The 12,735-nt window shown below is 38.2% G+C and overlaps 1 protein-coding gene across 1 annotated transcript in view; it reads left to right on the top strand.

Moving 5' to 3' along the window:
* The window catches only part of LOC141349805 (deoxynucleoside triphosphate triphosphohydrolase SAMHD1-like), a 143,979-nt gene that overhangs the window by 34,128 nt on the left and 97,116 nt on the right, over positions 1-12,735 (top strand). The window contains exon 3 of the mRNA XM_073853972.1: positions 4,212-4,372. Within this exon, the coding sequence (XP_073710073.1) occupies positions 4,212-4,372 (161 nt within the window). The remainder of the gene's footprint in view (positions 1-4,211; positions 4,373-12,735) is intronic.

The following is a 12,735-nucleotide window of genomic DNA, read 5'->3' as shown; positions in this document are numbered from 1 at the left end:
AGCCGTTAGCAAGGCCGCCTTAATGCACGGGCTTACCTGGGCTGAAGCCCAGGGGCCTCCCAAGTTCAAGGGCCTCCCAAGTTTGCGTTCATGATGAGCTGAAAAGGTCATATTGTTTTGTAACTTGTCAGGTTTTCTGTCAATCACTCTAATTGCTCGTTACATGGCTGCTGATTGGTCCGTTGTAACTTTTAGACGTAACATTTTTTATTCCGTGTAATGTAATTAAGTGCGCGTTGTCAACTTGACATTCCTGCACGTTAGACTGAGTGTGACAGAGAAACGGGAAATAATCCACCAACAAATGAAAGAGTAATTTATGAGATTTCATAATAAGCAGTGAGGTGCAGGTCTCTCTCTCTTTCGTGCGCGCGCACGCTCGGTCGCTCTCTCTGTGCTCGTGCCGCTGTCTGAGTCTCTGGCATGCAGAAGTCTCTCCAAACATGCACAAGAAACTGTGCCGCTAAATTAAGAAAGGAGGTCCCGCACATAATGCTGTTAGTTGTTATAAAGTTTAAGTTTACTCGCATTTATATCAGTGACGCGTGCGCAGCTGGAGCGATGTAGTTTGATGCGACGTTAGCTCACAGTACACACATCTGTTGGTTTAGAAAGACGAGAAAGAGACGCAACGGTAAAGGTGCAAGTCTAAGAAAGTAAAGAGCGACAAAACCATCTCAAATGATCATCCCCTGATAGCACCATTATAAACTCATTATCTAAAGATCTTATATACAGGTATGTTCCCTGTCTGTCTTGTGCATATTCATACTTGGTCGTTTTACATGCTTATGTATGCATAAATACTAAATACAATGCATACTATATGTTCAATAGCCTACAAAATAAATAACTGATTAAAAAACAAGATTCTGTCTATAAAGACTTATCTTTTGTTATCATTAATGCATTTAACAAGATTATGTCTATAAAGACTTATCTTTTGTTATCATTAATGCATTTTCACTTTAAAACTAACTTTAACTTATTATATTTTTAAAACTGTGGTGAGCATTAGTTATGAGTGGCAATTTTCTGCAAGTTTGTATATTCCAAAAACTATATAAATATAAAGCTTATAAACATATATACTTTCACACATTTTGGTTTTATTATCACCACAAGTTGCTGTGTGTGGTTGTTAAATAAAGTGTCTTGTGTTTATGCTCAAGTGGGCTCAGTGATATGTTAATAATGATATTATGGTGTTTTCTGGCTCAAAGAGGGAAAACTCACTGTTGTATGTCTCGAAAGAAACTAATTCATTTTGTGATGTAGATTACCTAGATATTACACAAAAAAATTAGACTATAAATCGAGGGGAAGGGGGGCCTACAAAACCTCTTAGCCCCGGGGCCTCACATTAGGTTAAGGCGGCCCTGGCCGTTAGATAACCACAATTGCAAAATGACAAAATAACTCGTTTACATATACAGCTGCTGTAAGATACAAATACATATTCGTAAATTATAAATTCAACAATGGCTGTTTTTATCAATTTATATTAAAAACTGATAAACAGGTGTGAGAGAGAGAGAGAGAGAGAGAGAGAGAGAGAGAGAGAGAGAGAGATTGTATAGGCTTACCTTTAACGTTAAATGCAGAACAATAATAGGCTGTTGGATGTACGTTAACTTGCAAGGATGCTGAAGAACATGAACATCTGAACTTTTCAAAACTATGTAAATGTCAAGTTCATGGTGCCAAAATTTTAATGACAGCCGAACATTTGGTTCTGTGCACCTAAACTGCTCCGATACATCGGCCACGACACGGCATTAATTGATGTGTGACAATCAACGTATACGTTGCTATCCAGAGTCCAGTTTGCAAAATTTGAGTGCTATTTTCCATATATCCATTGCTACAGGGCAGGCCCGGGTCACTCTCCCATTCCTTTCTGTAACTTCTTGTATACTTTCCCACTTCGACATCTTGATTTCCCACTGAGACTGAATGCAGTGGGCGTGTATTTATTAACGTCACGATGGAATACCTGGGGCCTCATTTATCAACATTGCGTAGAAAATGTTCTATATTTGTACCTACGAATGAAATTTAGAATGTGCCTAAGTACAAAAAAATCGGGATTTATCAAACGTGCGCACGTGGTTCGTACGCACATCAGTAAGTAATCCTTGATTATAAATCCCACTTGTTCTTAAGCACCATGCTCGTGCACGTTCATGTTCATTTGCATTTCAAAACGCCTCCAACTTTCCACCTTGGACAGCAGCATATATAACCAGCATCATTGGCGCGATCTTTGAAAACGCGCTACCGGCGGAATGATTATTTGCCAAGTCTTCCAATAACGCAAGATAAGCCATTGCACTGTGTCAAGCATTTGACGGAGACTTCATTTATACAAATCACATGTAGAGCTTTCACAGATACAGATACATATCACAAATAAATCATTATACTTATTTGCTGTTACCATACTGACATTAATCATTTTTAACACCTGCTTGTGGATAAAAAATAGACACTTCTTTACTCACTGGAACAGGGTCCTATGTAGTATCGCTATTCTACCACTAGATGCTCTGCGTACCCATAATCAGAGGTGTGCGTATATTTACACACATTTCTACGTATAAGTGCAATTTGATAAATTCCACACTTTGCGTAAAACTGTTCCTATGCACACTTTACGCACACTTCTGTGCGTACGCACGTTTGATAAATGAGGCCCCTGGCTTTTTTGTTTTGTTAAATTCTGACCTGATCCAGCAAAATGAGTCACAGTGACCCAAATTGAGATTTTGGTATCACTGGAAAGAGGAGATCATAAGCTTTCAAATGTTATCCTAGTCAAATGGTTTTAAAGATATAGACATTTGAATTAAGGATGCCCTCTTTTTCCAACTGAAAACCTGAGAAAATCGCCTTTGAAGTTTTTTGCCCGTTTTTTGTAAATATCTTTCAAAATCCATTGCATTTTTAAAGTGATAAACTATTTTACAGCTTAATTTGACCAAGGAAATTAATATTAATGCTATTACAGTAAACCAGGCTCAAATTATTTAAATAAATATTTTAAAAGGCACTATTACAAAGATTTACTAAAATTAGAAAGATTGAACAGAAGTGCTGCATTTTTGCTAGGGATAGAAAGAGAGTGCGTGCGTGCGTGCGTGTGTGCGTGCATGTGCCCACGTGTGTGTATGTGTGTGTGTTTCAGATCCAAATAAAAGCAAATGTAATGTGCGTGCGTGTGTGTGTGTGTGTGTGTGTGTGTGAGAGAAAGAGAGAGAGAGGCAGAGAGACAAGCAAAAAGAAAACAAATAATGCTTGCCTATGCAATCATATCTTTGTGTAGGCTAGTTGACAATAACAGTATCGCAAATTCATAAAGGAGTTCAATATTGGGTAGGCCTACAGAGTGCTGTGAGTCTGACAGGAGGATGGCTGGAGCAATCACGTGCCCCGGGGCTTCCCATTGACAAATGATCAGCGTTTATGTAGATTTCTGAGTGGCTCTATATACAACATGTTACACCATATTTGGAGAGATAGTGACGTTTCAGGGGATACCCAGGAAATGCTCCGAGGTGATGAGAGGATTGAGAAAAGCGATGTTCATTTCCATTGAATTTAGTACAACGTTTTCAACTTTAATAGTCATTTAAATACCTTTTCTCAATTATTTAGACTTGGAAACTTTGACAGATTATTTTTGAATGTCTGTTTTTTGAAATTAGCAAAACATTTTTTTTTTTGATAATTTCATTGTTTTTCCACATTATCGGCCCATATCTTAAAATGGAACATTGCGACTTCCGACTCATTTCGCCAGAGCAGGACACAATTAGACTATAAAATGCACTTTAGGAAGACAATACACAAGGCAAATGTGATTTTTAAATAGCGCATTTTATAATTAAAATCCCATTCAACATTAATGGTGATCTGAGGGGGCGGGATAGTGCAGGTGAGTCCCCCCTCGTGGCGCCGGCCCTCTCCATAAGTGAAGTATGATTTAATAGCTGCATGGCCCCTCATAGAATGCTTTACACAGTTTATATGTCTACCTTATTTAACACACCTGTCTCTGACTCAGCTTATTTGTAGAAATTTTCACGAACTGAGTCAGTCAGATAAGAGAGACATACTGTACAAAATATGCAAAGCAGTGGGTTCCCAAGACCCACTACATTTAACCACTGACTTGCTAACACACATTTTATTTGCATTTTTTTAATTAGATTTTCAATGACTCTATTCATGGTCAAATTGAACTGCACCCTCTGCTGGTGAAGATCATAGACACACCTCAGTTTCAGAGACTGCGACATCTTAAACAACTGGGAATAAAATATCTGGTCTACCCTGGTGCAACTCATACTCGATTTGAACACTGTATTGGGTAAGTTTTTCTCTTCAACAAAGTTACACCTAATAAACTCACTAATATTATTCAATTGCACGTTAAGCAAAACATTTTGACATAAAAAAGATATAATAAAGCATTTACAAGATTAAACCTTAAAAGCTTTCTTCTGATTGTGAGTGTATTTTAAGTCTTATGAATGTGATGGCTACAAACTCAGTTTTTATCTCTTATTGTATCATTACAGGTGTGGTAGGACCAATTTTACATAATTGCATTACACACTCAAAAAAAGCAGTTTGGTTAACTCTGTAATTTTATATCATTGCTAATACATTAAAAAGTTTTCTTTGCAAATGTAATTTAATAAACAATTATGCCAGTTAAAGAAAGGCTTTTAACCTGATGGGGATCACTGTGCCGTATACAGTACATAGCAAACACAAAGTATAATGAGCACTACTTTTCCATCGTTGAGGTGAAAGGCAGGAATGTTTATATAACGTACAACTTACATGTTATGTAATGCCCATAAAGAAATAGTCTCTTCACGTATGTGGCAAGTCTGATCTAATGAAGCACCTCACATCGTCACATGCTGCTTTAAAATTAGTGGTTTCTCTTTAGTATCCATTTAATTCATTTAACAGATTTAATATTTGGGGCATCCAAGTTATTTGAAATATTTGAACAAGTAACGCAATAATTACTTTCCCTGGTAATTAGTTACTTTTATAATGATGTAACGCAGTTACTAACTCAGTTACTATTTGTGAGAAGTAACTAGTAACTATAACAAATTACTTAAAGTAACATTCCCAACACTGGAAATGAAATATCCAACCAAAACGATTTGTTGTTCACAATCTTGACGTTTCTGACCGAATTACTATATATAAAAATGTAAATAATAGTTTACTACCGGACACCGCACACCCGAGTATCAAAATATAGGGAGCTGTACCACTTCATTTAATTTTATTTTCATTTCATTTATTCATTTATAGAGCACATTTCCAACAACATGCAGTTGAACCAAAGTGCTGTACAGCCATACAACAATAAATAATTAAAAAAACATCACAAGATAAAATACAAGACAGGCACACATACAGAAGTCAACGATTTCAACTCACAGACTTTCCACTTAAAAGGTGAATTTTTAGATTTTTCAAGGATCTTAGCTAAAAATGGAAGCTTGGAGATTGGACAAAAATTTGACAAAAACACTGAATCTGATTTTTTTTTTTGAGTAGTGGTTGAACTATAGCATGCTTCAGGGAATCAGGTACCATACCAGTAATCAAATTGTGTTAATAACAAAGAGAACACTTGGGCCGATAATGTCAAAAGCTTCTTAAAAAGCCAAGATTGAATCTCATCCCCAGGGTAACTAAAGAGTTTCATCTGACCTACAGTTTCAGTTAATGAGGTAAGAGATAAAGATTTGAAATGGATGAAAGTGGAGGGATACAAACTAGGGGTGGAACGGTACATGTATTCATTTCGAACCGAATCGGTACGGGGTCACGGTTCGGTGCATGAATTTAAACGGAGAATACACGCTATGAAAATAAAAAAAAACTTGCGTGCAAAATAATTAATTTAATGCGGAACTACTGTTAGATACGCGGGTTCTTTATGGACAGCTAATCTGTTGCCCCGCTTTAGCTCTGAAGCTCTGATTGGCGCCGATGCAGCCGAGCTCCGCCTATGTATGCGCTCTATCAGAGCCCGTCTACATTCTGGCACTCTGCAGTTTTTTGTCAGGTCGATGCCAATCCAGTCAGTTAGGGAGCAGCGATAGCGAGGATGGCAAGTGGTGTTCCACAAGAGTTAGACGCTCCGCCAGCCTCTTTAAGATCGCAAGTTTGGCAAAACTTCGGTTTTCCAGTCAATTACAATAGTACAGGCGAGAGAGTGGTGGAAAAGACGAGGACTGTGCATCGGCGTTGTTCAGCAGTTGATAGGTATGTGAGTGGAAATACATCTAATCAGGGCTCTCAAGTCTCACGCATTCACCTTGACTAACACACATTTCAGTCAGTTCACACACTCACACGCCACACTTTGTATTTCTCACGCTGAGAAGTAGGAGATAAATTGTCCTGCTAATATACATTTAATGGATGAGGTGCAGTTCTGTCGAGTTCAGCTGCTTTTTTAAAGTGTGCTCAACTTTACGCAGCGCCATCAGCGTCAGAGTACCGCGAGAAATCTTGCGGAGGAGGCTGATTTCAAATCGCTCTCGTGTTACTCTGACGTCATCCACTTGTCGTTTCTTGCAGCGCCTCGTGAAGTCGTACACGCCTATTAATTCATCCTTCAAGCCTATTTTTTTGTTCTTTAGTACATTAATATGAAATAAATGTGCTAAAATGTAATTTTAAAATGTATTTAGGTAACACTTGTAATACATTTGAACCCATATTTGTATGAAAGATGAGTACAAGATTACTTAAAGCAGTATACATTTTTGAAATACGAGATAGTATGTTAAATGCATTTCAGTTCATATTCATGACATCTCAAAATAACACTGATAAGGACACCTATGTTTTTAAGATTAGCTTAAGTACTAAAAAAATGCCTTCATTTTTGTTTTGCTTTTCCCTCCATTGTACCGAAAGTGAATCGAACCGTGGCGCCTGAACCGAGGTACGAACCGAACCGGGACTTCTGTGTACCGTTCCACCCCTAATACAAACTGATATCAGGCAGAACTAGACTTTGATTAACAATTTCAGATCTAATCGCTGAAAATTTGACACAGAAGAAATTTAAAAATTGTTCACAGAGTTCAGGAAAGTCCAGATTAGCAGTCATGGCGGGGTTTAACACAGAATTTATAGTGTTAAAAAGAGTCTTTGTGCTGGTTTCAGGCAATAACATCAGACAAAAAAAAACATTTTTTTCCTGTTTAACTTGACATTGATATGTGAATAGTGATTCTTAAAAAATTTCAAATGACACCTGGAGTCCATCCTTTTTCCACCTTCACTCCGCCTTTCTGCAGGCACTCCTAAGTGCCCACGTTGTTGCATTAAAGCATGGTTGAGGTTTATGTTTGACTAAGGAAGATCTGAAAGGAGCAATACAGTTAAGGATATTGGAGCATGTGGAGTTGACAACATTTAATAATGTCCAGCGTCCCACTGAGAAGGAGGGTTCTCCAAAGTAGTTGTTAATGGAGCTCTGATAAACAGGTTATTAAATGAGTCAATAGTTGTAGAATTAATGTTCCTTACAAGCCTGGAAGAGGCAGTCCGTTTTTTTCTCATAATCTAATGATAATTCAAAAGTAGCAGATTTGTGGTCTGAAAATGCCACATTATCCAGAGTGACACTGAGATTACACAAGTTATATGATAGTAATAGGTCTAGTGTGTGACCACGTACATGAGTAGACCCTTTAACATGTTGTACTAAATCAAAAGACACCATAAGATTTAGAAAGTCTTTCACCAATGGGTCTGATGGACAACACACATGTACATTGAAATCTCCCAGGATCAAAAAATGATCATACTTGCATCGAAGTCCACTCACAAACTCAGCAAACTGTTTTAGAAAGTCCTTATTCAATTTAGGAGGTTGATAAATCAGAGCACATACTAAAGAACCAGTCTGCACCTTAATTTGCTACAGTTGTAATTCAAATGATGAGTAGATCTCCGCCTGAAGGGTCTTGCAGTTCACAGAGTTTTTAAAAATAACTGCCAACCCTCGACCATGTCCCATCAGCCTCTGCTTGTTTTAAAAAGTACAATTCAGTGGAACAGTTTTAACAAAGGGGGTAAAATCTCCAATGCAAACCCAGGTTTCAGTTAAAAACATTAAATCCAATTTGTTAATGTGAGGATTTAACAAGGAAATGAACCCAAATGCAGACAGAACTAAAAATAATAATTTATTGACAAACAAGGGAAAACAAAACCCACGAGGGGGCAAAACAAGACGGGGCAAACGCAACACTAGACTGATACTAAACTTAACATGACATATAACAAACTAGACTAAATAACTCTTAAATACTCACAGATACCGACAAGAAGCAACAAGACGCACGAGCACAGAACAGCAAACACAAGGACAATAAATAGGGAGAACTAATGAGGGACACAGCTGAAATCAATGACAAGTAAGGGAGCGGGTAAAAAGTGACGAGACCCGGGAAATGCGTGTTCAGAATAATTCAATACTAAAACCACGCATTTCCCACATAAAACATGGTACTGCCAGGACCCCGAACACAAAGACTAGATTATAATAAAACACATGATTCTGACGGATCCTGACAGTTAATTTTGAAGAAGTCATGCAATATAAATGTTTTGTTGGAAAGAGATTACATTACATTAATCAGGGTGAGTCTTTTAGTCGTTGGGCGATCCTCCTTTGGCATTACAAGTATTGCGCGGTTTAGACAGCAAAGATTAGCCAGATTCACACCCCGTCTAAGCGGGCGAGGAGGCCAACAAAACCGCCGCTCTGTACCCGTATCTCGGATCGCAATGTCCATGCCATAACTCGCTAGCTCGCCAGGATCCCAGAAAGCCGACTGGCGAGGGACCGGCTGCAAATTCATGAGGACGCGGCAGCAATCCGCCAGCTCAGATAGCCCATGGCACATCCTCACTGTAACCAGCACACCACCACGTTTCCCCCTGCCTTCTCTTATGTCTTCTCCGAGGCAGGAGACAAGGTAGCTGGCACAGGTAGGGAGGACAGACCTTTTAATTTGGGTATGGCGTTTAGACAAAAAAAATGGATATTCAGACTAATTTCAGGTCCAGCCGTTTCAAAAAAAGGTTAACCCTCCTATTATCTTTGGGGTCAAATTAACCCCATTTAAAATTTAACGTCTGTAAATACATGCTTTTTCCTTCATATTTTTTGATTTTTACTAATTTAATGAGGTCGGTAAACCTTAAATTGACATTATATTTTTTTCAGTGTCCTCATCTACACATTTTGTAGCATTGGTGTTCTTTTGGGTCAATTTGACCCCAGTCTATTTAAGCTGTATAAAACAGGAAATATCAACATTTTACATGCAATTTCTTGTGGGTTCTCTTTATGCTCACTCTCAATTGAAAATGGCCTCTAAGCAAAGTTTTTTTTTCAATGAGATTGTGTCACAGTGACATAGAGGAGAATGTGTCTGAGACATAGTTGATAATGTTGATAAGGACAATGAAAATGATTAATTCCCCTCAGATGAGAACAGTGGCGGGTGGTGCTAAAAAAAATTGGGGGGGCGCAAACACACTCAAAATCAAACTTTTACTGTAGTAATGCAGTACTCTTAGCCATTTATCAGGTGATGAGTATCATTAGCATTTAATGCTGAAAATCTTACAGTTGAAATCAAACGCACGAAATAAATGTACTATGAATCTGTAATGAACTAATATCAAGGTAATCATTCGCACGCACGCACGCACGTTTGCACACACACACACACACACACACACACACACACACAGAGAGAGGTTGCGATAGACATTTTCAATCTCCGTCATTTTTTTGATAAACAGCGTTGTAAAGAGTCCTTCACAGTCATTTATTATCCGTCATTTCATGTTTTAATTATTTTCATTTTCGTTCACATGACCATTTCTAATCATAAACTTACAAGACGAGCATACAAGTCAAGTGTTTATTCATTTGTTTAGAGAACAGATAAACGGAGACCGTGCATCACTTTACCATCACACGAAGCAGATGAATTAATGTTTTTTTTCTCACAGTGACAGCGGAGGCAATAAAACACGGAGCTTTATGCTGAACAGGCAAATATGAACAAATCAAATAACAAAATACTACTGCGATTAAAATATCAATAAACATGTAAAAATCTGAATTGAACTAAACTCATCTGAAACCATCTTGTGTAATAAACGCATGAAGGCAGATTAATGCAGACTCTTGTCATTAGCTTTTGTATCTTTACCTTAGACAGGCGTCTTGTTGCAGCGCTCCTGTAATGTTTAACTTCAGCAGCCATGCGCAGACCAATCAGTGTATGACATCAAAATATCGCGAGAATGTCTGGAAACCAGGGCGTCATTTGAGCAACACACTGCCACCAACTGGACGTGCCTAGGAATTACATTCTCAAGTTGAGTTGTATGGGCAATCTGCCAAAATGGCGCTCATATTTTTCTTTATCCTGCTTAAATTATCTCCGTCAAAGACTTTTCGTTTAACGCGACCGAATACACACAAAAAGAGAAACTAAAGTTGCCTAATCACAGGCTGTACGTTTCTTTTTGCTTTTATAGCAATAGTACAAGCACATTTTCCCCTCACAACAGACTAAGTAACTGTTACATACAGTCCATCAGCTCAATATGCACGGTTCGTGAAGTTTCCTTAAAAACAGTGATTTTCTCGTGGGTGCTTTTTAAACTCTACAACAACAAAACTAACAACAAAGTTGACCAAGCCACGTAATATACCGGATTATATAAGCTCTCGCTATGTCCACGCAACACAAGCTCAAACGTGCCACAAACGTTCATGTCGTGCACGTATCACGCATTCAGACTTTAAAACAGCAAACAGGGAAAAAATAAAACCCAATAAGACTTACATGATATCCAGCTAGCCAACTCCGTTTGCCATGAGAAGTGGTGGAGAACACAGACTGCCATCATTTGACTCCGTTGGTCGATCTGGTCCAAGCTTCTTAATCCTTTATTTATTCATCAATTAAATACCTTTTATAGGGTGATTTTGTAAGGATAAAAGCATATTTTCCTTCATCTCAAGATATTTCACTTGCTTTCACTGATCTGTACTGTAGCTATCAGTTAACACAGCAATCTCCAACGCGGTTATGAGACTCTTTGAACGATCCAATCACAGGAGGTAAAAAACATTAAAAGCAATATTGATTCGCTTTCAACATAAGTGGGAGTGTTTGGGACGCACAGTCCTGCGCCCCAGGGCGGATCCGAAACCAGCCACTTAGAGCTCAGCCTCAGGTCACATGTTTTTACCCTTTTTCCTGACCTACATAGACACTAATTAGGGGTGCGCCCCAGACACACAAACATGACACACACACAACGAACTCAGTTTTGATTTTTAATTGTTTTAAATAAATTATAACATGACTAACAGTGAAATAGTACAACTAAATGAATTTATTTTGTATTAATTTGCACTATATATTTAAGTTTTTGGTAACATGTTAAAGTAGCTTTCCTCTCTGGCCAGCTTTAAGGGGGCGGCGCCCCAGCGCCCCCTAGTGACCAGCCGCCACTGGATGAGAATGAGACGCTTGGTGTTGACCCTGTATGTTGATTCCATAGACTGTAAAAAATATGGACGTAGTGTCCGTGACGTCAACCATTGGTTTATGAAGATTGTTTTTGAAGCTTAAAGTAGGCATTGCCTGCTGTCGCCATCTTGGCCGTGCATCACTGTGAATCATTCGCGGAAAACCGAAAATTGGTAAAGAGGCGGGACGTGGGTGAAGCTGAGGTGGCTGGATGGTGAAACCATGCCCGCCTAGGTGGAGTCTAGTAACAGCAGTGGCTGTTTAATCATCACTCAAGCAGCCACGCCCTTAATTATGCATAGGTTTAAGGCTTAATATAATTTAAACGGATGAGTTACAAAAAAATTCACCCCCCCCACAGTTGTCATGAAAAGCAAAATTAGCTATATAGACCAAAAACACTTTTTGTACCAGGCTGTAAACATATTATTTTCTACTGTAAAGTTGGTCATTTTTAACATGGGAGTCTATACAGATGTGGCCTTTAAAAATGCGCGTTTCTGAGAGCAGAATGCCGCGAGCACTTCCGAAATTCTGCGAGATCCCGCAGGAGGGGGATTTGGTGGGGGACGCAGGAAATAAAAAACCTGTAGAGGGCAGTCGTGTTTCAAGTAGGGCATACTGACGACAATGTGTGCTCGACTTTATGCTTTAAGCATAGTATATGATATTGAAGTAAAATGACAGGAATTCTCGGTGCTTTGGCAGTAATTTGATGTCACATACAAACTTTTTGACAAACATTTGGTTGGCGAAGTTTTCTTTTGCCAGTTACATAAACAGACAAATATTCTTCATAAAAATCTGACTTAAACGCGGATCATTCTTCTTATTTTTTGTGTACTTACAGTAGAAGAGTCTTATAACAAAATAATTCGCGAAGACCTTTGACGAGACCGAGAGCATTTGCGCAATATCATAAACTAGTTTATCTAATTGTACATTTAGTTAGTAATTTATTTTGTTTTGTCTAACTAAAAAAAAAAATCACATAACTGACATTAAAAGATTTTATTAAGTTACTTTAATCATTTATTTTAGATAGCCTACATTTACAAAGCCAATGAATCATTTTTTACAGTGATTAGAAGAGACGTGATGTATAAAT

This window comes from Misgurnus anguillicaudatus, chromosome 15, assembly GCF_027580225.2.
Source record: "Misgurnus anguillicaudatus chromosome 15, ASM2758022v2, whole genome shotgun sequence".
Lineage (NCBI taxonomy): Eukaryota > Metazoa > Chordata > Actinopteri > Cypriniformes > Cobitidae > Misgurnus > Misgurnus anguillicaudatus.
This window is presented reverse-complemented; position numbering and strand designations above follow the sequence as displayed.